Below are 23795 nucleotides of genomic sequence, written 5' to 3'. Positions count from 1 at the left end.
ACGGGGCTGCTCCTGCTCCTGCCTGGAGCTCACCACAGCACCTGCTTGCTCACGGGGCTCCCGTGGCGTTTGCTGAAGTGACGCCCCACGGCCAGTAACACCAGTACCGACATATACCGATACCACCAGTACCGACATATACCGGTACCACCGGTACTGATACACACCGATACCACCTGCACCGATGTATACCGGTACCACCAGTACCGACATATACCGGTACCACCAGTACTGATACACACCAGTACCACCAGTACCAACAGATACCGATACCACCAGTACCGATACACACCGATACCACACCGACAGACATTAACGAAAGCCCAGCCCGCTGTGGGAGCCACCCGGGCCAGGCCCTGCCCCAGGCCGCCGCTGCCATGGCAACGCCCCCGTGACGTCACCGCGCGGTGACGTCACCCGCCCTCTGTGGCCGCGTCCCAGTTCCTCCCGGAAGCCTGCTCCTCCCCGCCTTTCCCGGCGTGCCTCGTGCCCGGCCCCGCCCCCGCCGGGACTCCATTTCCCAGCGCGCCCCTGGCGCGGCCGCCGCTTGTCGGCGCGGCGCTGCGCCGCGGGGCACGCCGGGAGCTGTATGCGGCGGCGGGGGGGGCGGTGAGCCGGGGCGGGGCGGTGACAGCAGCAGGAGCGGCCCGGGCGGCGGCGGCAGGAGGAGGCCGAGGCCGAGGGGAGCGCCGAGCGCGGCCGGACCCGACCCGACCCGTGCCGGCGCAGCCATGTCGGGGCTCCTGGGGAAGCTGTTCGGGGCGGGGGCCGGCGGGAAGGGCGGCGGGAAGGGCCCGTCCCCGCAGGAGGCCATCCAGCGGCTCCGCGACACGGAGGAGATGCTGAGCAAGAAGCAGGAGTTCCTCGAGAAGAAGATCGAGCAGGAGCTGGCGGCCGCCCGCAAGCACGGCACCAAGAACAAGCGCGGTGAGGGACCGGGCCGGGGGGGGAGGGTTGGGGGGGGGGGGGGGGCGCCGGGCCTCGTGTCGCCGCCTGGGGTTGTTTTTTTTTTTAAAAAAAAAATCGCGGATTTGGGTTAAACGGGTTTGGGTCTGCTGCCGCGGGGCTGGATCGGCCTCTGGAGCCGCCTCGGAGCTCGGCTGTGGCACCGGGGCCGCGGCTGTGCCGGGGCGAGGCTGGGGGCCGGTGGCAGGGACAGGGCTCGGCCGAGCCCTCCCTCAGGAGGCTGCCCTGGGAGCAGCTCCGTCCACGCAGCAAATCGGCTTCCAAACCCGGTCCTAACTTACTGCAGCAGCCTTGGTGAGGCTGAGTTACTCCTGTGGTTTTTTGGCCCGCTTCGGTAACAAGCTTAAAGGGACAACTCCAATACCCATCGCCACAGCCCGTCCGTGCTGCGGGTCTGGCACCTGTTACTGATCCTGTTCGACTGCTCCTCTTCTTTTCCTGCTGCAGCTTGGGACAGGCCGGGGGGATGGCGTTACACTAGAAGAGGGCAGGCTCAGCTTAGATGTGAGGAGGAAATCCTTCCCTCTGAGGGCGGCGAGGCCCTGCCCAGGCTGCCCCAGGAGCTGGGGGTGCCCCATCCCTGGGGGTGCCCGAGGCCAGGCTGGGGGGGGCTGGGGGCAGCCTGGGCTGGGGGCAGGGGGTGGCCCTGGGTGGGCCTTAAGGGCCCCTTCCCACCCAAACCTGTGGGTTCTGGGCTCTGTGACGCCTCTCCCCACGCCTCGCTGTGCTGTGGGCAGTGGAGGCATCGCCTTTCCTTGGAGGCGCAGGAGGGAGAAGAACCTGCCTGTGCGCTGCAGGATTCTGGGTCAGGCTAATCGAGGTCTCCAAGCAGAACAGGATCCTGATGAGTAATTAAGGAGCTGTGAAAACGAGAAGGGCTGAGGATGGTTTTCTGGTGGAAAGCCAAAACATTCCCCCCCCCCTACTCCAAGGAAACTTTCCTTTTTTTTTCTCCTCTCTGAAGCCAAGAGGCCAGTGTTAATACTGGGCTGCTGGGAAAGCCAGTGCGTATCTGCTGGCTTGCTGGGAAGCGAGTTCTCCTCGGGACACGCCGTTCGTTTCTGCACAGTTCGAGGTGTCAGTCATCAGTTTAGCTGGAACAAATTCCCCGTGCGTGTTTCTTTTTTGTTACATGGCTGTTTGGATTTGTCCCTCTCTGACTTCAGGCTGTTTTATAATCCAGAAATTGTGTCTTTGATGCAAAGTCACTTAAATTTGTAACTTGGGGAAAACAAAAACAAATTGGTTTTATTTATGAAAGTCTGCTTTTTAATGGAAATGTTTTGATCTAATGCTGACGTTTTAAGCAACACCAAACGACCACTAATTTATTAGGGATGGTTGTTAAGGATTGGCTCTTTATTGGATCTGAACTTTTAGAAGACCCAACTCTAAAAATCCTTAGAGCTTTCTTTCCTCACCGAGACTCCTGGATTTCCCTCCGGGGGTATTTATATGTCCCCCCTCTTTAGCAAGGTGCACGGCCGGGAGGTTTCGATGTTAGCAGAAGCTGCTGTGGTAAAGCAGGCAGGAGAATCTGTGAGTCTGCAGCAGCGGGGAGGGAGCTTCACGGGGAGATCAAGGCGCTCTGGGGAACGCGGAGCGATGTTTCCATGTTCCTGGGGGGAAGATGCACGTCCCGCATCCACGGCGTCACAGCAGGAGCCGCTCCATGCTGCTGGCACACCGAGCCCTTGTTCGGCTGCCAAGCCCGCGTGGTTTCTAAAGGCTCATTCACCAGCGCCTTCAGCACCCCTGGAGTCAGAGGGAAGCACAGAAACTTCACACAGGCCTTCCGGCCCTTGTGCCTGCCCCAAGCGCACGCAGGGCTTTTATTAATCTATGGACTTGTTTTGCGTGTGTGTTTTTCATCATCTGCATGGAGGGTGTCTGGGCTGTGCAACCAGACAGCTTCTCGTGAAATTCTGGAGTTAAAACGAGTAACCAGCTGGTATAAATACCCTTAGCATGTCCTTAGGCTGCTTTGCTTCTCGGCACGGGAGGCTTTCAACTTGTGTTAGGAATTTTTTTTATGGTCTTTCTTTCCTGGCTGCACGGCTGTGGCAGTTTTATGATCGCTGTGCCCTCGGAAGGGACTCAAGCGTTGGGATTTTAACAGGCACCATTTTTTCTTTTTTTTTTTTTTGCTCTACCAATTCCTTCCTATTGCTCCCTAGTACCCAAGTAGCTCCTGGAGAGGGGGAAGGCAACAATCTGCAAGGGTCAGGTCGACGCGAAGGCATCGATGCTGTTTTTGGTGTGTGTTAGGGAGAGCAGCAGCTACAGCTTTCGTGTGGTTACCATTTGTTGTCCATGGGGTGGAAAACTGCCAAGGAGAAGGTTGGTCACCCTTAGAATAGGATGAAAAGATGCAAGTGAGTGTTCTGTCTTCTGGGAAGGACCTGGGTTAGGCCTGTGTTTTGTTTTGTTATCTCCTGTAAGTGTCCAGCCTGCTCTTTTGTAAAAGGCGTGTGTGTGGGTGTTCACCTTTTTTTCTCAAGAGACTCTTCAGCACTTTTGCTCTAGCTCACGAGCAGCGGGCTTACTCCTCTTGGTGAATGTAAGCAGCAGCACTGAGCGTGATTTGAACACCGGTCAGCCCTTACCTTACTAGGTACGGCATCTGTCCTGAAAGTAAGCTGTGTTAACCGAAGGTGTGTGCCCAATGGTTCGGAAGTGCTGTGCAGTTGCTGCATCCTTTGCATCCTTTTATCCCACTCCAGGTGGTGTGTGTGGTGGTGTTGCATCAAATCAGGATAGCTCGGGCTGATCTTCATCGCCCCTGCCCCAGCTCTACGCCTTTGGCCACCAGCGGGCTAGCTCAGGAAGCCAGGCTGCAGAGGAAATAGCACGTACAGAAAGTGTGTTCATGCCTTATCCCTGACCTCTGTGGGTGTCGTGCTTCAGCCGGCGTCTTTTCACTGCCTTTTCTGATGGAAACCCCCAGGTGAAGTTGTCTCAGTGTGAAGTTTACAGCAGGGAGAGAGCCCTGATGCCCTGCTGGGTGCCGCTTCTATGAGCAGCCCACCAGGGATTAGATCCGGAGTAAATCAGCGCAGTCACGCTCCTGCCTGCCCCTGGATTTTACCTTTTTGTTAGTGAACACAAGGTCCCCAAATACTGGAAAGAGGGAGAAGCTGACACCACGCTAATGTGCAGTGGATATATTCAGGTGTTAGCAGGAGACTGACGTTTTGTGGATTTTCTATCAACTCGGATTTCTGCCAGCTAGTCAGAGTTCCTCCTTCTCTGTAAATAAACACAGCGCTGTTTCTTTCGGCACTGGTGACCAAGTACAAAACGGATGCAAAACCGCGGCTAAATACCAGCTGTGTAATTCAGGCTTTTCCTGGAAAGACAACACTCCTATTTTCCGTCTCACACCAAAAAAAGAAAGCCAAACAAGAAAGCTGGGCGTGAGCTGGAGCCGAGGGTCAAGGCGTTATGGCCCCCCCGTCATCTTTTAGCGGACCCTGGTGCTGCTGCAGGCAGGTCAGCTCAGCTGGCCGATCCCACCCTTCTCCGCCCGTCCGTCCGTCAGTCTGCTCGGTCTGCTGTGTCCGTTTGTCCAGAGCTCAGCAGGGCTGCCCGGAGCACCGTGGCTGGCGTCAGCTTGTCCCAAAACCAGGAGGGGCAGCGTCTGCTTCCACCGCTGCTCCTGCGCTGACGTGAGCGGCTGCGTGGGCAGTGCGTGAGTTGGGTCAGTGGCTGCTGCAGCCAGAAGCGAACTCCCTAAAGCACAAACCAAACCAAATGCCCGCCAACCCTGTTCTCTGCTCTCCGGCACACAAACAAGCACTGGGGCTGGCCCCACGGTCAGGAGCGCGGCTGGAAGGAGGAGGGCGGTTCTGCCTGCTCGTCCTGCGCGGGGCCAGCCCCGGTGTTGTAATCGTGGTGAAACCCGAGCGGGACGTGGGTCTCGCAGCTGGGGGCAGCTAGTCATCCGCTGAAACGTGGAAGCACACCTGCGTGGTGACGGGGATGCTTTTGTGTAGGTGTCTGAATGGCTCCAAGTGTCCAAATCACCTGGAGCTCAGGGAAGAGAAAGCCGCAGCCTCAGGATCAGCAGCCTGTGCGGAAGGGTCTCGCTTGGGATCGCTCGCAAACGTGCTTGCAAGGTCCTCCGTGATCTCTGGCAGGAGAAGTGAGCTCTGCTCCCAGAGTCAAGTATCACGAACCTGGTTTTGCTGTCATAAATCATAAGCTGCTGATGCAGGGAAGCAGAAATCCTGTAGCAACTGCCGTCCAGCCCTCCTGGTAACAAGGCGCTTGTCTGTGTCTGCAGCCACCGTCCGGTTCCGAAAGCATCTTTCAGCTCCAGGTGCTTAACTGGAAAGCACAGTTTCAGTGTAAGGGCATCGATAGCGATGCTGGCCGAGTCCTTCGTCTCTCCCTAAGATGAATGGGTTGAGTGTTAAGCACCTGGCTTGGGCAAATCGTGCTGGTTACTCTGGTTTTAAGGAGGTGTTTAAAGCAACAGGAAGCTTGTAGTCCGCCGTTCTGGCCTGCGCCTATGGAACAGACTTTTGGAGTCCAGTTGCAGTAGTATAGAACAACTGGGGAGGGATGGGAGGATTCAAAACACCTCTTAAAAAACTTTGAAAAGTTGCACAAACAACCCCCCAGACCTGCAGTTCTGCCAGGTGCAATTTGGTAACGCCTTGCTGCAATCCATCCTTTCCCTGTTCTGTGCCGTGCCCTGTCAGAGGGGCAGCCTGGTGTGTTTGCAGCCACTGACTTTGCTTTTATTGCTTTTTTATTGCTTTTTCTATCCCAGTATCACGTGCTGGGTTCCGGTACCTCGGTAAGCCTCAGCTCTTCTTAGTAAAGCCTGCTGAAGGGCTCCTGGTTCTGGTTCCGAGCCGCAATTCGCAGCTGGTGCGGAGTGCTGGTGTGGTTTAACCCTCCTTCGCTTACTCGGACTTGTTCAGCAAGCTGCCAGCTTGGTTCTCGCTGGCAGGCGTTGTGCTGGGATTTTGGGCTTGGCGCTTGTTCCCTCCAGGCCTCTGGTGGCTTGCAGCTTTCAGGCCTGCGGTGATGGCACAGGACGCGGCTGTGCTTCGTGTCGAGCAGGGATTACTTTACAGCCTCTCCTTCCTCTGCATCGCTGCTGGGTGCTGGAAGCAGTAGCACGTCGGGCCGTACGCTGCTGGCTGGAAGGCCGCTGCCAGGATTTGGATGGATTTTTGCTCTCCCCAGTGAAATCCGTATCTGTTTTGGAAAAAAACCTGGAGTTGTTAACGCTGCCCTTTCTGTTGTTCGGGGCAGTGCACACCGCCCGCCCGGAGCCTTGGCACGGCGCGTGGTGTGAGCGGGGGGGACGTGGCCTGGCCTGCAGGCAGCGAGGCTCTGCGAGAGTGCGTCTGGCAGGAGCGGGGTGTAAAGCGAAACTTTGCCGTTAACTCGTGACACCCAAAAATGCACCATTTTGCAAAACTAGAAGTTGGAGCAGCGTGGGTACTTCAGCGCGCTCTCTGTGGATTCGCAGCCAGGTACACAGCGAAGCGGAACTTGTGGCACAAGGTGCCCGAAACGGACAGGGTGCAGATGCTAAAAACGCTCGTGTCAGACGTGGGGAGAGCCCGGCCGTCCCCTCGGACACCTGACGGCCCCGCGGAGGTGCTGCCGGTGGCCGTGCTGGCAGAGCTGGCTCTGCAGGTGGCTGAGGCCGCTGGCAGGTGCAGGGCAGGTCTGCTCGCAGCGCCATGCTGGGCCCGGGCGAGGAGGCTGGGGCATCGCAGACCTTGCCGGTGGTACCGGGGTGGCGAAACACGTGGCTGCTGGTGGGAAGGGCACGGGCAGAGCTGGAAATCCCTGTCGGTGAAGCTGAGTGCCTGCCTGGGACCAAGGCAGTGACGGTTCTGCCCCAAATGGCCTCACAGTTGGAAATCCAGTTGGGAGGAGCCTGCTATGGCTTCCTGCGGGTTCATCAGCTATATGAGGCCTTTCCAGTACTTGTTTTATAGGGGCTAATACAACCGGAGCGCTGACATGATATAATATAACCATTACACTGGCAGATGTTGTCTTTTAACTCTGAACTGGCTGGCAGTCAGCTGTGGCAGTTTGTGTTGGTGCTGTCCCAAGAACCCGTAGGCACCCGTTTTTGCACACACTGACTCGTGTGTTTTGTCCCTGTGTGCAGCGACTGAGGGCTCAGTGCGGGCTTCCACGACTGCTGCCTTCTCCGTGCTGCGGTCCTGCGCTGCTCCGTGCCCCTGTGGTGATGGTTGCTACAGCTCGGGGGAGAAGGCCTCGGGAGAGCTCCCAGCGCCTGCCCGGGCCTGAGGGGCTGCAGGAGAGAGGGGAGGGACCCTGCCAGGGGGTAGGGACAGGCCGGGGGGATGGCGTTACACTAGAAGAGGGCAGGCTCAGCTTAGATGTGAGGAGGAAATCCTTCCCTCTGAGGGCGGCGAGGCCCTGCCCAGGCTGCCCCAGGAGCTGGGGGTGCCCCATCCCTGGGGGTGCCCGAGGCCGGGCTGGGTGGGGCTGGGGGCAGCCTGGGCTGGGGGCAGGGGGCGGCCCTGGGTGGGCCTTAGGGTCCCCTTCCCACCCGAACCGTTCTTTGACCTGTGAGGGCTGTAATAACGATGCGGGTTGGCAAACTTTTGGAGCTGGAGCCTGTACGGGTTTGTCGTTTGAAATGAAATGAAGCTCTGGCCCCGAGGCGGGCCGTGGCCTTGCCAGTGAAGTGCTCAGAGGCTGAGTCAAGAAGTACGAGGTATTTTGAAAATAAATATGGTTTAATTTATTTGCTTTGTAATTCTGGGGTTTCCCCAACTTTTTCCCCTTCCCATCATCGGTGTTGGAATTAGAAAATTCATGAAAAAAAGTTTAAAATTTTCACATCTCAAAATAGCATAACTTCACCAGACAAGATGTTGAGGGAAGTGCTAAATATTATGACAGCCTCGATGAAATTCTTCAGCTTGGCGACACTGTAGTGGGAACTACACAGAGCTGGAAAAAGGGTGACAGATTACCCAGCCAGTAACTTACTTCGTGCCCCAGGAAGAACAAGTCTCCAAATGAGCCACTTAAAGGTAGGATCTCCTGAATTTTGTGTCTTTAGTCTCAAAACTATTGCTTCAACTTAAGGATTCTTTTTTCCTGTCAAAAAAAAGAACCTGTTGAGATGTTTAAGAGGAGCTACTTCTGTTCTTGTAAAGCTGAACCTCTCCAATGTGTTTCTGGGAACGAGATTAGAGGAAGACAGTAGTTTTTTCACTGGGATTCTCTTTAACTAGGCGTCCCTCAGCAGTCACAAAATAAAGAAGAAAACCCACAACGAGCATTTGCAGTCTGTAAGGATCCCAGAGAGCCCTTAAGGAGCATACTTTTTTTCATCCAAAAACCTTCAACGTTTGTTGAGTTCTGAATGTCTCTGAGTGTGTATAAATATCAAACTGATGTGAGGTAGGGTGCAGATGTTTAGCAGCAAGCAATGTTAGTGGGTGCTTTGAAAGGGTAAGAGAGGACCATTTACCCCAGTGGCCTCAGGGAGAAAACAGAAGTGTCCAGGACGGCTCGCCTAGAGATTATCTCAGTGAGGATTTTTGACCAGAGGATTGCTGTCTTGGTGTTCAAGGAGCAAAGAAATCAGCTTTGAAGGGCTTCTTTCATCCTGGACTGTTAATCTCTGCTTCCTGCAGAAGGCCGGGCCCAGGAGGAAGTTCCTCATCTCGCCAGCTCTGGCCCCAGGAGTGCAGCGTGCTTCGGTCTGCAATTTTCAGCCTGAGTGACTTACTCACCGCTTTGGCAGTAAATCACATTGCGATCATGGGTTGTGACCTTCAGAAGCTCACTTTCTGCGCTCATAAAACTGGCTATTTCTGACTCGCTTGTATAAGGAAGCACGATGAGGAGATGTGTTAGGGTTCAAGTACAGCTCCTTCCACCCCAGCTGTGGGGTGCGGAGCCACGGGGCCGGTCCCGGCGTGTTACAGAGGTGGCTGCCGCTGTGGTGCTGCGGGTGCTGCTCGGGCAGGGAAGTTGGTTGGTACCGCTCCGCTCGGTACTGCACGTAGCAGAGCTTGTGGTGCTGGTGTGCAGGGGTGCTTTCTTCTTGATCGCTTCCCCCCTGAGTATTTATACATTTTTCAATAGTGAATCCGTATTGTGTAGTTCAGTCTCTTGCACAATGGCCTAAATGCTCTTGCACTACTTTCTTCAAGAGGAAGTTGTAATCTTGTTGTTTTAAATTCAGAGAGGACAGAAGCCTTCTTTTAATCTCTGTCTGGGTTGAGGTGCTTTATTCAAGTAGTTCTAATCAGTCGCTTAATCTTTGAGCTAGGAAACATTGCCGTCCTTGGAGGAGAGGGTTTGGGAACTAATAGGTGCTTAGTAAACAGACACAAAAAGATAAATGGAGAAAAAAGACAGAACCCCAGTTTCTTCCCGGGCAAAACCACCGCCTCCTCTCCAGGAGGGGCACAGGAGCCAGCTGCCAGCCCTGGTGGCTGCTTTCTGGTAGTGGGGGAAATGTGTGATGATGGCTTCAAGCAACCAGCATAAAGTGACTTTTAGGCCTGCGTATATCCTCCGGACATCACAGATCTCAGTAGGTGATCCTCCCTGGGAACGAAATCCTGCTGCTTTGCCCTGTGTTAGCCTTGGAGTTGATGTGAATATATCTTTAACCATGCTTCAGTGCCCCTTCCTCCCATCCGCTTTCACACCGTGATGCTTAAAATCAAAACCGTCTTCTCTGACCTCCGACGTTCTGTGCTGAATGTAGGCAGGTGATTAATGGGCAACCAGTTAGGAACAGGCTTACGTGCTGGTTGCTGGCCGTGCTTGCTGCCTCTGCAGTCCCTTGTCCGAGGCTGGCGTGTTGTTAGTGTCACTGAAAGGCCTCGTGTTCTTCTCAGGTGGAGAAGTGCCACTAGCGTGCAGGACAGGCGCGAGGCTCTGTTGGAGCAGATGAAGGTCAGGAGAGATTTCCAGCACCGGTACCTGCGCCAAAAAAAAAGCCCAGGCAGAAGTGTGAAGGACAAGGCTGCTCTCTAGCTGTTGTATCTGGACCAGGGGTTTTGGAAACAGCCCAAAAGGTTTTAGAAGTGCCCTGAAAAGATCTGACCTCTGGGTCCCTGAGCACAGAACTGAGTTGCCAGCTGCTGCACGGTGTGAGCCCTGGCTGCTCTCAGAGCTTCCTTGGGACGTGCTGCGGGTTGGTTGTGGCAAGGTGCCGCCTGGGTGCTTTTCTGCTAACGAGTCTCTTCTGCTGGGTGTGAGCCCCTGCAAGTGTTCTTCAGCATTTCTGAGCTCGCAGGCCTCGGAGGTAGTGCGGTTATTCAAGGCTGAGCTCAGAGGTATGAAGGAATTTTGGTAAGAGCAGTGGGATTTGTCATTACTGGATTTACATCGAGCTTTTTGTGTGCTTGTAGCATTGGAGGCTTTTTTTTCTGAATTGCTTTAAATTAGATCTTCGTGGGATTTTTGTGAGACACTGTGAGCTGTTTGCTAATTCTCAGCAGAGTGCGAGATTAACAGTCACTGTCTAAGGTGAAGCCGCTGCAAGCCAGGCAGCAATTTACTTGTTACGCTTTGTGGTGCCTCTTGTTTATCCCATTTCAAGGGCAGCGAGGATGTTGTTGATGATTATATTTTCTGCCTAGGCAAGCAGCAGGAAGATGGAACCACATTTTCAGACGCAGCAAAAATAATGATGCTTCTTCTGTTGAGTAAATTATAAAACACAGATACAACGTGCAGGAGGGCACCCGCCGTGAAGTGACTCTCCATCACCTCTGGTGTCTGGGCTTTCTGTGAGAGGGGGCCAAGAGACCCTTTTGGGAAGCCTCTCTGCTGTTACCTCACAGTAACAGTTTTGGCATGGCACAGCTGATACAGGATACGTGATTTTTGAGGCTGCTGTGGAACGTTTTTGTTGCATATGAGTATGGCTGGTGATATTTTCTGATGGTATCTCTGGCTCTGCCATTTCTTCTTTCATTTGCCAGAGAGAACTTAAAAATTGGATGTGAGATTGCCCCCACCCCAGCTGCAGCAATCAGAGCTATTAATCCGTCTTCCTCTGCTTCTATTCCTTCTGCTTCCCATCGATAGTCTGGAGCGATGGGCTGAGGTCAACTGCATGAAGTTCAACAAGGCCAAGTGCCGGGTCCTGCACCTGGGGCGCAACAACCCCAAGCAGAGCTACAGGCTGGGAGATGAGTGGCTGGAAAGCTGCCTGGCCGAGAAGGACCTGGGAGTATTGGTGGATAGTCGGCTGAATATGAGCCAGCAGTGTGCTCAGGTGGCCAAGAAGGCCAACGGCATCCTGGCCTGTATAAGAAGCAGTGTGGCCAGCAGGTCGAGGGAAGTGATTGTGCCCCTGTACTCGGCTCTGGTGAGGCCGCACCTCGAGTACTGTGTTCAGTTTTGGGCCCCTCGCTACAGGAAGGACATGGACGTGCTCGAGCGAGTCCAGAGAAGGGCGACCAAGCTGGTGAGGGGTCTGGAGAACAAGTCTTACGAGGAGCGGCTGAGGGAGCTGGGGTTGTTCAGCCTGGAGAAGAGGAGGCTCAGGGGCGACCTCATCGCTCTCTACAGTTACCTGAAAGGAGGCTGTAGAGAGGTGGGGGTTGGTCTGTTCTCCTATGTGCCTGGTGACAGGACGAGGGGGAATGGGCGAAAGTTGCGACAGGGGAGTTTTAGGTTGGATGTTAGGAAGTACTTCTTTACCGAAAGGGTTATTAAGCATTGGAACGGGCTGCCCAGGGAGGTGGTGGAGTCACCATCCCTGGAGGTCTTTAAAAGACGTTTAGATGTACAGCTTAGCGATATGGCTAGAAATCTGTGATACTGTGTGATACTGTGATATTTTAGGTGTCTGGTGTAACTCTAACAGATCATTGTGCCATTCCTTCCAGTTACAGGGGGGAGGTGGACAGGCAGTGAGCGTGCACCTTGTGAGCTGTCAGTCAGGACAAATTCCCCGGGTTCACAATGCCTCGACCTCCGTAGAAGCCTGGTTTGGAACTCAGTGAAACTCCCGAGTGTTTTTTGCCACTGTTCCCAGTGCTCTTTGAAGCACCTGGTCCTGCTCTCCTCAAGTTGATGTGTTTTTGCCAGCAGAGCCTGGAGTTCCAAGTATTTGGAAAAAGGAGTCTTGAGTTCTTCCTTGTTTCTTTATAAACCAGTCTGTATTTTGCTACTAACGATATTTAAAAGCATTTATTCACTGGGATTGCTGTGGGCATAAGTACCCCATCAACACTGCTTGTCCTGCAAGTGTACAAGCAGGACTTACTTGCAGCAGGGCTGTTGGTTTTTGATGGACTTACTGATGTTCCGAGCCAGTTTTTTTCTCTGAATGCAGTATTATGTAGCAAAAAATGTATTTTTATTATCCTGCTAACTTCTGATCACTCTGAACCTTTCTTATTTCACTACCAAACTGTTGTAAATATTGTGAGGGAGATCTTAGACTTATGATGGATCTGTTAATAATTGTTTGCATACAGGTTGAAATATCTTAAAAATTACATAAAATTCTTCCTGATAGTATTTTTTTTGAGAACAAAGTGAAATTATTTGGGTGAACTGTTACGCTCTTTCAGACTTGTAAGCCCAGACAGAGGAGGATAGTCTGGCAAAACGACTCTGCCCTTTTCACTTACGAATGTTCATTTATCGGACAGAGGAGTGGCTGAAAGCCATAACATGAGCTCCTGCTTATCAGTTGTGTTGGAGTGCTGGGTGCTGCTGTGCCTTCTTCTTGCTCCCTGTGGTCAAATAGCATAAAACTGCTGCTGGACTTCTGTGGGGGGGCTACCACAGAAATTCAAGTAGGTAGGATATTTAAAAGTAACAAAAAAGCACAAAAAATGAACTAATATTTTGCAGTTCAGCAACTGAAGACTAAAAAGGAAAGAAGACATGCATTTTTATATGTCAAAAAGTTTGACTTCCTAAGAAGGCTGTAAAATTTTCTTCAAATTTACTTTTATACGTGCTTTTCTGTTCAGGGAATTGCCAGCAGTTTTCACCCAGAGCTCTGACCGTTTAAATCTTTATCTGTGCAAATTGGGTCCAATGTCCCGGCTGTAGCCGGTGATAAAGGTGAAGAATATGTCAGACTGCCATATGGAAAAGATCCCTTTGAGCTTGCTCACTATCTCTTAATGGGTAACAGGAGTCACCCAGTTGGCTGTAAATGTATTACCTTCCGATTTAATTGTAATAATATGCATTTCTGATTTTTCTCCAGTGGGTACTTACCTATGGAAAGTGCTGAAAACTTTACTGAAATTCAGATAAGTTTTGTTATCTGCTGTTAGGTTTTGGAGGGTATTTTAAGTGTTGGGGTTAGAAGGCAGAGCACACGCTGTCCCCCTTAAGTCTGGGGGTTGTGAAGTTTTCCTAAAATACTGCGTTAGTGGGTTCTTGCTATCGTCTTGTGAAAACTAACTTTCCATGTAACCATCAAATATTTCTGTTATTGTGGGGTTTGCTTTGATTTATTAAGTGAAAATAAGCAATTGATCTTGGGAATTTTATTTTTTAATAGTTAATTCTAAGTCTACCACCAGTTTTTGCTTCTTGCATCAACGCATCGAATCCAACGCTGTTTAGCAGGTTGAGATGGTCGTCTGTCAGTTTGTTCTGGTGGTTCAGCAATCGCTGTCCTTTTGTGATTCCTGCAAGAGACTTGAGCTAAAAAGAAAGGCAAGCCAAAAGATCCCCTCCTAAAACAGCCAGTGCTTTGAAGTGGTGCCGCTGTTTTTATATAGAAATGAGTTAATTCAAGAGCAAGTTAACCCCAATCCAAAGCCTTCCTGCTTTTTGGGAGGAGAAATACCTGGTGTTACCTAACAACTTCTGTGGAACGTGACTCCTTGCGGAGGGAAGGCTGTCAGGGTGATGATACAGACTGCTCCGTGCTTTCTGAGCAGACACCGTGTTTCCCTTTCCCGTGCCTGGTGTCCTTCGCTGTGTGTCCTGTGCCGAGGAGCTGGTGAGGTTTCAGTGCAGAGCCCGGCAGCACCGGGCTGCTTTCTGCATCTCAGCCACGCTGCGCGATCCAGCGTGGACCCACCGCTAAATAACTGATTGCTGACGGGTTGAGATCATAGCCTGTCTGTGCTTCATCCTGCACAAAGGCAGATACTCTCGTAAGAAACATATAGTGCACAGTTTGATGAAAGTCACGATGAGAAAAGCATTAATCCTATTTGCTTTGACTGTCTGAATCTCAGGCACTTCACAGAAGCTGCTGTGGGATGCTGGTTTGATTTTGCAGTCTCATACAGTTTTTTTTATTCTAGGGTAGGGAAATTGTCACACGTGGAAAACGTAGATCAGCTCCTTCTAGAGAAATGTGCTGCCAGGGTGCTAGCAACAGGTTCTGGGTCGTGAGCGAGGCATGTCTGGCTAGGTCAGGGAATAAATGGTTTGGGCTTAATAGGCGGTTGCAGGTCCTGCTGAGGCAGTTCCACAGCAATTACAGGTGGGTATTGAATTACGTTGCCTGCCAATTTAATTGCTGTCTTGGAAATAGTAAAGGCATAATTAGAGGTGCAGGTCCTGAGGTCTCCTCTTTTCATGGCTGCCTCTTCATGAAGAGCAGAGCTGGGCTGTGTTACATCGCCACTGCAAGGGCACATCCGTGCCTTGTGTTGGTGTGAAACGCCGTCATGCTAGAGGGCCGTCCTGTAGCCAACTGGCTCATCTTCGTATTTATTTCAAGTTCTGAAAATGGATCTTGTGGAGAAAGATTTAATGCAGTTCCTTTCAGAGGAAGTATTTATAGCTTTGACTTCACTGAAAATTTAATAAAAACGTATTGTTCTGGTAGCGCAAGGTTTCAGTAGGTATTTATGCAGATGGTGAGGACCGTTTTGCAGGGTAAAAGCAACAGAGCTGCTCATCAGTCTTCAGAAATCGACACTTAAATAGGAGAGTAGAGATAAAGTAGTTATAGATCTAACCAGAATCATCCCCTGAGATGTACGCTTCCATCCGATACCACTGCTCCGTGAAGTGTAACAGCAACGTGGACAGTTTATAGCTCCAGAGACACCTGAAAATAAAGAAATCAGTCCTAAGAGGGAGATGGAAAACCAACTTAACTGTAACAAGCTTGAAAAAAAATAAATGATTTTAAGTATTTCACTTGAAAGTAGATGCATTTTCATTGATACTACTTGTTGTTATATGGCAGAAATGATTAGTTAGTGGCCTGCAGGGTTTGCCTGCGGTCTGGGCAGAGCCAGACTTGTCTGTGAAGGGGACGTGGGGAGAGAACGGGGTCAGTGCTGCTGCTTGCAGAAAGGAGACCCCAGAGGCACGTGTCCTTTTGCTGGTGGGGTGTGTGTGGGACTCAAATTTCCCAGACTTGGAAGATGAAAGCGGTGTGGGTGACCTAACTTAACTGGGTGGGTTTTTTTTTTTTCAGCTTAATAAAATCTTCTACTTATAAACACAATGCGTTGGGATAGTTAAGCAAGGGAACGTGGATGAAAATAAATTGCAGGAAGTTGTGATTGTCTAATCTGAGGCACTAAATACCTTGTTCCGTGTTCCTTGGTGCTGTTAGCTGCAAGAAATCGCAGTCTGTTGTGTGAGGTTTTTGTTGTTGCAGAAACTCATTGATCACTGACCCTCCTTGGGCTGTGCTAAATGTCGATCCCGAACTGCCCAGGCACGAGGCTTTGCGTGCGGCCATGCAGCTCCTGCTAGGGCTGCGTATTGCTCCTTACCCCCCTGCAGGTGGCTGGAACGTGGAGGGATTTCTCACACTTCATCTTCCAGTAGGTCTGGGTGAGCATCCGGGCCAGGGGGAGGTGGGTCCTGCAGGGGTCCTCGCTGCAGAGAGGGGGGCACAGAAACCTCGGACCCCGGCTGGGCTTGGTGCCGGGGGGTGAGCAGCAGGGGCATGCCGAGCCTGGGCGCTGGGGGGGGGGCGGTGGGGCTGCAGCCCTGATCCATGGGCTCAGCCCTGCAGGTTGGAGGAGCACGTAGCTTGTTTTTTACAAAAGCAGGAGCCTTGATCTCTGTTAATTTCTCCCCTGCTTACATAGGAAAGGAACGACAGGCAGGAAAGGAACGACAGACACAGACGGAAGGCAGGCAGCGAAGGCTGGGCAGTGCAGTTCTGGTTCGCTGAGCTGGCGTGTGCGGGGACGGAGGGAGGGGTAGGGTTGCACAACCGCCTGATAAACCCCGACCACGTGCTCTTTCACCATGATGCTTGCAGTGTTTGGTGTCTCAGGGCTTGCTTGAAGAGTACGTAAGCAGGAAGTGTAGATAAACTGTGGCTATTCTCAGGGAAAGCTACAGTGGGGAACTGTACGTAAATTACAGTGCTTGGGTTTGTGTAATGGTTATAAACCCCCTGGTTTTGCCTATAATTCTCCTTAATGCACAAAGTCTTGGATAAAGAATGTTCTTTTGCTATCTGACGCTTTCCCGGCATCTGTCAGTGTATAAACACAGCCTATTAACAGTTTTATCTTTCTAAGATAACTTTGTATATCCTTAATTAAACAATTAGTGCAGAATTAACCAGACTGAAAGTGCCAGTAATGCGTTGCTCTGCGCTTTATGCTTGGCATAAAGCTGGAATGTTTCAGGTGACATTTGTGTTGTGTCCCAACAAACGCTCGCCTTTGCGTTACGCGAAGACCCCATCCTGCCTTGCTTCTGCCAGACAGAAACAGCAACTGCTGCTGCCAGCGCTGCTTGGGTAGGGGGGGATTTACTGATTGCTGGGGTGGCAGCCACCGAAATGGCTTGTGCTGGAACAGCCGAGGTGATGTTCGTTTGTCTGTATGATCACATCTGCGAAGGCAGCCTGTGGTCCTCTCCAAGTGTGCTTGGCAGCCTAAGCTGCAGCTGCCCAAAGTACTTTTTTATTCCTCCAGGACACTGGGGTAATTTGAAAATAATCAAAAGCAGTATATTCGTAGCCAGTTGCAGAGCTGGGGGTCTATGTACAGCTTCTGGGTGTTAGGATGTTATCTTGAAGGGCTGTCAAGCTTCTCAAGATGGCATCTGACAATACAAGAGGTGTCTGCTGGCTTGATCTGCTCTGAGGAAACAAGCTATTTTGCTTCTGTTGCAGGAATTTACTCACCGTGTCAAAGTTATCATGGCTCTAGTAGAGGAGATAAGGGAAGCTGCCTGCTGCTGGGATTTCTTCCTCCTTAGTCCCCCAGCTCTCCAAAATATCTGCTAGGGAATTGTAACGGGGACAGGCAAAGGTTTGAAATAGTGTTGTAAGTTAAAAAACAGAGAGGAAGGCTGTCATGACAGCAGTTTGTGTCCAAGTTGAGTTTTTAAAGTGGGTGGATGTATATTATACGACCAAGTCCATGACACCGTGGGCAAGAAATCTGCTTGTCGGGGGAGCAGCAGTGCCTCAGAGGGAAGTCGTCATCTCTCGTTTCCCACTGTGTTGTACTTGGTCTTGGTTCATCAGTGACAGTGCTCGGTAGGTTTTGCGTCCACACAGCCCTTACCAGACATTTAATCAAGTCCAGGTGAAGCCATTTGTAAATCTGGCTTGTTGTCACCGTGAGTGTCTTTGGATCAAGTGTGCACCAGGCTGCTGCTGCCTGCCAGGGTGCCTGGAGGAGCATCTGCTGCTGTCTGCCCTGCTTGGGAGGAGCTGAGTGCTGCGGGAGGAGCTGGACCTGTCTGTGCACAGTTTGTTTATATAGGACTGCTTCTCTGTATGTGCAAATACGCTGCTTCTCCCAGCAGCTGCGCAAAAGTTCAGCGGGCCGGCAGGGGCAGCAGCAGCAGCATAACCTCATGCGATGGTTGCTGCACCAGCAGCTGTGCCGTGATGTGCTTGGGTGAGCGAGCAGAGGTGTTCCCAGGCGGACCAGCTCGCAGGGTGAAGCCTGCTGTTTGCTGTAACGTGGCTTCTGCCTTGTGGTCTTGTTATGGCTGGCTGGGCCACACTGAGCTCTCGAGTCACTTCTTGGCTCGTGTCCTGGAGGCAGGGGATGGATGGGCAGCTCGCATTTGGCCACGTTTGAGCATTTTTTTTGAAGGAGGTACAAGTAAGACAAACAATAGAAGATGTTAAACATTGCTCTGTACTGCGTACCATTTGGTACAAAACGTGAGGGGCTGTCTGGGGCACAAATCTCACAAATAAATCTCACAAATCCTACTTTTTTTTCCCTTCCATTGATTAGCTGCTCTTCAGGCCCTGAAGCGTAAGAAAAGGTATGAGAAGCAGCTTGCGCAGATTGATGGCACGTTATCCACAATTGAATTTCAGAGGGAAGCCCTTGAAAATGCCAACACTAACACGGAAGTGCTTAAGAATATGGGGCTTGCTGCTAAAGCTATGAAAGCTGCTCACGACAACATGTAAGTTACACCCCTCTTTTTCTTCCTGTAGCAGTCTTTAGTTTGGCGTTTGCTTGGTCTGCTAAATACCAAGTTTTTCATAACTAAAGGTACAGTGAGTGTAGCAAAATCTTTTTAAAAGGCTATAACTTAAATAAAACTAAAATATTAGGTATATTTGTGTATTGACCAAAATACGAAGGACCAACACTTTCTCAGTTTGGTACCACTTCATATGACAGGAAGCCAATAATGGCAAATGTACTTTGTCCAACAGAAGGCTAGCATCAGTGTAGTTTGAAGCAAATGGGAGGGTGTACCATTGCAGATCCACCTCACAACAGCAAGAATTTTAAGTCTCAAGGGGAGAGTTAAACTTCTTTCTTTGCAGTTTGTGTTTGTAGCAGTTTCTTTGGAGTTAGTGTATGTAGCAGTAATTAAAGGTAAACCGCATTATGGGAATGTTGTTCCAAAAGCAGATATTTTAGATGTAATATAATAATGCTGGATTAGGGAACAGAGCAAATTAATAATAATGTCAAAATACAAACCAAAACCTCTTTGTACAAGGTCTCTGTATAATTGCTGTGAGCTAAGCTTCTTGGGAAAAGTAGAAAAAAAATTGCATAGTTTTGTTTTGAGATCAGGGTGTGAGGTGTAGGAAGATAGAACTTAGACTTGCATGCAAAATATTTTTTGAGAAAGAACCGTGTGAAGTGTCACCATGGTGTGGCATTACTACAAAAAACAGGAAATATGGTCTTAAGTGCTGATTGGGAAAGTGCCCGATTTGCCTACTCTTTCCTTTGTTTTACAGGGATATTGATAAAGTAGATGAGTTAATGCAAGACATTGCAGAACAGCAAGAGCTGGCAGATGAGATTTCAACAGCCATCTCAAAGCCAGTAGGATTTGGGGAAGATTTTGATGAGGTATGCTTTGAATTTTCTTCTGTTTAAATGAAATCTTTTAATATCTGCATGCTGCATGTATCTAGTTATAGTATTGGGATATAAAATCTCTCTTGGAACTTGTTACTTGCTGTTTCTACCAGTACATACAGCAGTTGTGTACCTGACTTTATGCTGAGAATGATCTGGATGACTTGATCTGATAACATTTGGACTTGCACTATCTTCCTCTTTTCACTGCTTTCCCCACCATCTTCCCTACAAGAGAGCAATACAGGAATTCAGACAAAGATTCAGATTCCTAATCTCCTCAGATTGCTCTGATCCTATGCATTTAAGCTATTTTCTGTGATAACATGACCAGCTAAATCTGCTTGATAATAAATATCGTCTAAAAGTGTCTTTTTTTTTTCTCTCCTTTGTTTGTAAAACTAGGATGAACTTATGGCAGAACTAGAGGAACTAGAACAAGAAGAACTAGACAAAAACTTGCTGGAAATAAGTGGTCCCGAGACAGTACCACTACCAAATGTGCCCTCAATATCAATACCATCAAAGCCAGGTATTTATGGACCAGAAACATCTCGGGTTGTTGTAAAGTACACTCACTTAAATTCTAGCTCCTCTGATTTGAGAATCCGAGCTGCAGGCAGCACAGGCATATTGCTTGAAACAGCTTCATGAGTTCAAAATCACATCTGGTGACGTTTCTCCAAGGAGCTAACCTGCCTTTCACAAGAACTATGGGAATCAATAACTATCACAGGAACAGTTGTTATCTATTCTAGCACTTCCAGTTTATCTACAGCGTGGATGACGCTCAGGGTAGAGTCAAGTCGTGGAAGAAAGAAGCCAGTGGGAACTTTCTACCAGTCGCTGCTGATCCAACAGGGAAGTAATATTGACAAACAGACCATGGATATAAAAGGAAGGGAGTTGAGAGCAAATTAGCTCTTAGAATTAGTCCCAGGCTGGTTCAGATATCCACACTGAACCATGCTTCTTTGCTGCTGTTCATTTTTTTTATTTTTTAAATGTCATTCCTGTTTTTCTGGCTTTTGGGAGGAACTCACTTGTATATCCTCAGTCTCCTATTTGGGGTCCATGGTTGCCTCCTCTGTCTGACATTTGCACGTATTCAAGCCAGGCTGTACCAGACTTGTGGTCATGACAGTTTTAGAATATGTATATCTAGCAAAAAGTAGTATGGTGATGTCACGTGGAGAATGGTCAAGAAGTGTTAGTATTTACACAGTTCAAAGCTGCTGTTAAATCTGAACTAATCATTTTTCTGTGAACTAGAAGTGATACCTCATGACTTACAGTTGAGTGGGAGAACCTTTGACATGCGTTAATGGGATGTGAAGCTTTACTACCCAGTTTGCTAAATCTGCCATAAGGCATTACAAGTAAGCTGTAGTCTCTGCAGCTCTATTTTGTGTGCTTACTTAGGGAGGGGAGAAAAGGTCCAAAAAGCTGGAGGACAAAAATATTCCCAACTTGTTGTCAGCATACCTGTAATTATCTTGCTGCTTTCCAGGCTAATTAAAGACTTGGGAAGCAGCAGACAGTGCCAAACAAGAAGGTCTGCTTCAGGTGGCATGCTATGAAGTTTGCTCCTTGCGTGCTCTGTTTTTTTGTTTCAATGTAATCGATTTTGCACTTTTTTCCTAGTTCTGTTTTGCTAGGCAGAATTGTTGGTAAGTGTTGATGAGAAAGGAGTGAGTTACATCAAACTCTCTGGAATCGGAGACGATCCAAATTCAGATCCAACAGCAGGAGGAAGTATTTAAATAAATGTGGGCATTACCTTTTTATTTCGTAGATGTTTTGATGAGATTTGTTCTCTTAGCGTTGGTTGGATATGGACATTAAAAACATACCAACTAAGTATACCTTCTGCATTATATTAGCTAGTAATGACTGCTGACTAGTCAGAGGCATTATAATTGTACATGTTGAAGCAGCTATACAGCCTAATGTAACACTTATGTAAGCATACCTCTTCATAAAATAATAAATCATAAAAATTATGAATGTTTTTCATAGTAAAAACTGCAAATATAAAACAGCGTCTTACAGGATTGGTTAAGCTGATTTTTCATGGAAATTCGAATCCCATTACTCTTTGAATGGCATGCTACTCGCCTTTTACTTAAAGCTCCCTCCAAGTCCAGCATTTTGGAAAACCTGAGATTCTGGGGATGGTGTTGGGTGGATTTTTTCTGTAGTTGTTTGTTTCATTTTGTGTTCTTTTGTTTTCATTCATTGTTTTTCACTTAAAATTGACTTAATACAGACTGCGATCAAAAGTATTTTTGGTCACCATGGGCCGGACTTCCAAAGGGACTGCTTTTCCTACCAGCTCAGGGGCATGCTTAATGTGTATTCCGTGGCAGAGGTGACTCTTGCCTCCTTTTCAGTCATTGGATGGAAAACAATTGTGAGCTTTCCTGCTTTTCCAGTTTTCAGGAGCTGTCTGGATTTTGACTTAATCAGCCTGAATTCAAGTTTTTTTTTTGTTGTTGCCTGCCAACTAAATGGGTGTCTGAAAGAATCCAGGCAAAAGCTGTTTTTGTTTAGCAGAGACCGGAAGATCTTAATTTAGAAAAACAAATTCCAAATCTTTACAAGTAATAGTTTTTGAGTTTGACTTAAAGCTGACTCAGTTCCCTCGTACATAAAGGTTTCATTAAGATGATGCAAGCCATTCTAAGTATTAATTGACTCTTTTTTTTTCCCTTTTGAAACAGTGATTTTGAAGCTGAAACACTGTCTGAGGAAATATCTTTTTGGGGTATTTTGCAAAGTTATTGTAGCTATTTCTTGGTTAAAATGTTTTGCTAAGTTGATTTGTTTTCATTGCAGAAACCAGATTTATCATGTTATATCATAACAAACAGCATGGTTTGCTCCCCTGAAAGGACCAGAAATGATAGCACGATGCTTCCTATTAGCTGCACCCAACCAACTCCTGGTGCTCATGGCACGAGGAGGGGAGTAGCACAGACCTAGAGCTAGGTAGCTCTTCAGCCCAAGAGTTGGACTCTTCAGACACAAGAGTTGGCAGTCTCTTAATTCCAAACTTACTGGTTTTCTTTTAATATTTTGCAGCCAAGAAGAGAGAGGAAGAAGAGGATGAAGACATGAAACAGCTGGAAGCTTGGGCAGGGGCAGTAACCGAGTAACCACAGTAGTAAATGGCTGGAAAAAGACTTTGATTACCTATTCTGGGTGCAAATATGTTGTGTTGAGGAGAAAGCATAAGCAAAATGTCTTTACCTTTAATTTTAACCTGAAGCAGTGGGAACTGCACTGCTGTTTTCTGCATAGTGAGGTCTGCACGAAGGAAAGAAGGGGGAGCAGGAGGAATTGCCTGCAGTTTGGACGGTTGAATTTCTGTAAAAAGGTATTCGCAAAATCAAACTTTTGGCTTTTGGACTGTGCTAATGCCACTGCTGGATCTTCATCTTCAAAAGTTTGGGCCATATTAAATTGACGTAAGCTGAAAAACACTCTGTAATTTTAAGTCAGTTTAAGTGTGTTTAGAAGTCTTGTAAGGCATTTTAAAAAGGAAAAGTTGTAAGCCACCATCGGCTTCTTATTGTGTTTAGGTGCAGGAATGCTTTAGGTTTTTAGTTCTTTGCAAGTTATGTTTATATCCCTTTACTGATGTGTGGCTAGCCTTGTGTTTGTCACCGCAGCAATGTAGTCACTATTCCCATTTTAATTGGTGATAATGATTTGCAGTTGACAAATGCATCTTGCAAGTTGGGAAGATTTAAATTTCAGTTGTACATTTTTCTACATAGCACTACAATGTTTATTGCTTTTTCTGTGATAATAACCCATTCAGATACATGCACACAATTATTTTAATTAAGAAACTACTATGGATTGCACTGTATTAAATATCTTGATTAATTTTCATCTGTGACTACTGCCATCAGTTCCTTATGATGTTTAAGTTATCTGACTCTATTACTTAAGTGCCATTTGGCCTCTTCCTACACGAGTGACATATACTCTTTAAAGCTAGTTGAACTTTGGTTGTATAACTGTAGCTTAGTTGTATAAAACTAGAGTTTTAGCTGAGCAAAATTGCCAGAGGACTCTCACTGCTCTTGTTCTAATAATCTTCTGGGGCACAGTGTCAAAGTCCACACTAAGGAGAAATGAAAGCTGGGTTAATAATGGAATCAACAGGTTTAAGGACAGAGCTGAGAGCCTTGGCTTTGTATTTTTTGTCATAGAAATAACACCCATTGTGCACTGTGCAAACAAAATGTATTTTAAAGCTCTGGTATTTTGTAGGAGTTATGACTGACAATCTCAAGTGCAGTAAAGTGTCTTAGCAGAAATGTTCAGGTTTAGCTGGGAGAGGAAAAAGCAGTCCCATAGCACTTAATGCTTCTAAGGCTGCTGATGCAGAAGCTCAGAACCTGTAAGTGACAGAGGCACCACCTGGCAACCCAGCTGTTTCCTGGGTCATGTTTTCTTTTCCTGTTCATTTAGCCAATTGCTTCAACTAAAGGAAGAGCCTGGTTTGCACAGCAAGAAAATGCAATAAAGAGCGTCAAGATTCCTGTTTACTTTTAGCCAGATGGC

The 23795-nt window shown here is 48.7% G+C and overlaps 1 protein-coding gene across 1 annotated transcript; it reads left to right on the top strand.

Moving 5' to 3' along the window:
- Positions 1-620: 620 nt before the first annotated feature.
- CHMP4B (charged multivesicular body protein 4B) lies at positions 621-23117 on the top strand. Its single transcript, XM_066978112.1, has 5 exons — positions 621-927; positions 18120-18297; positions 19094-19208; positions 19623-19749; positions 22302-23117. The coding sequence occupies exons 1-5, from the start codon at positions 732-734 to the stop codon at positions 22373-22375; spliced, it is 690 nt and encodes a 229-aa protein (XP_066834213.1). The 5' UTR covers positions 621-731; the 3' UTR covers positions 22376-23117.
- The last annotated feature ends 678 nt before the right edge of the window (positions 23118-23795 follow it).

Source organism: Anser cygnoides, chromosome 16 (assembly GCF_040182565.1).
Source record: "Anser cygnoides isolate HZ-2024a breed goose chromosome 16, Taihu_goose_T2T_genome, whole genome shotgun sequence".
NCBI lineage: Eukaryota > Metazoa > Chordata > Aves > Anseriformes > Anatidae > Anser > Anser cygnoides.
The sequence above is the reverse complement of the archived record's forward strand: the minus strand, read 5'-3'. Positions and strand labels throughout refer to the sequence as shown.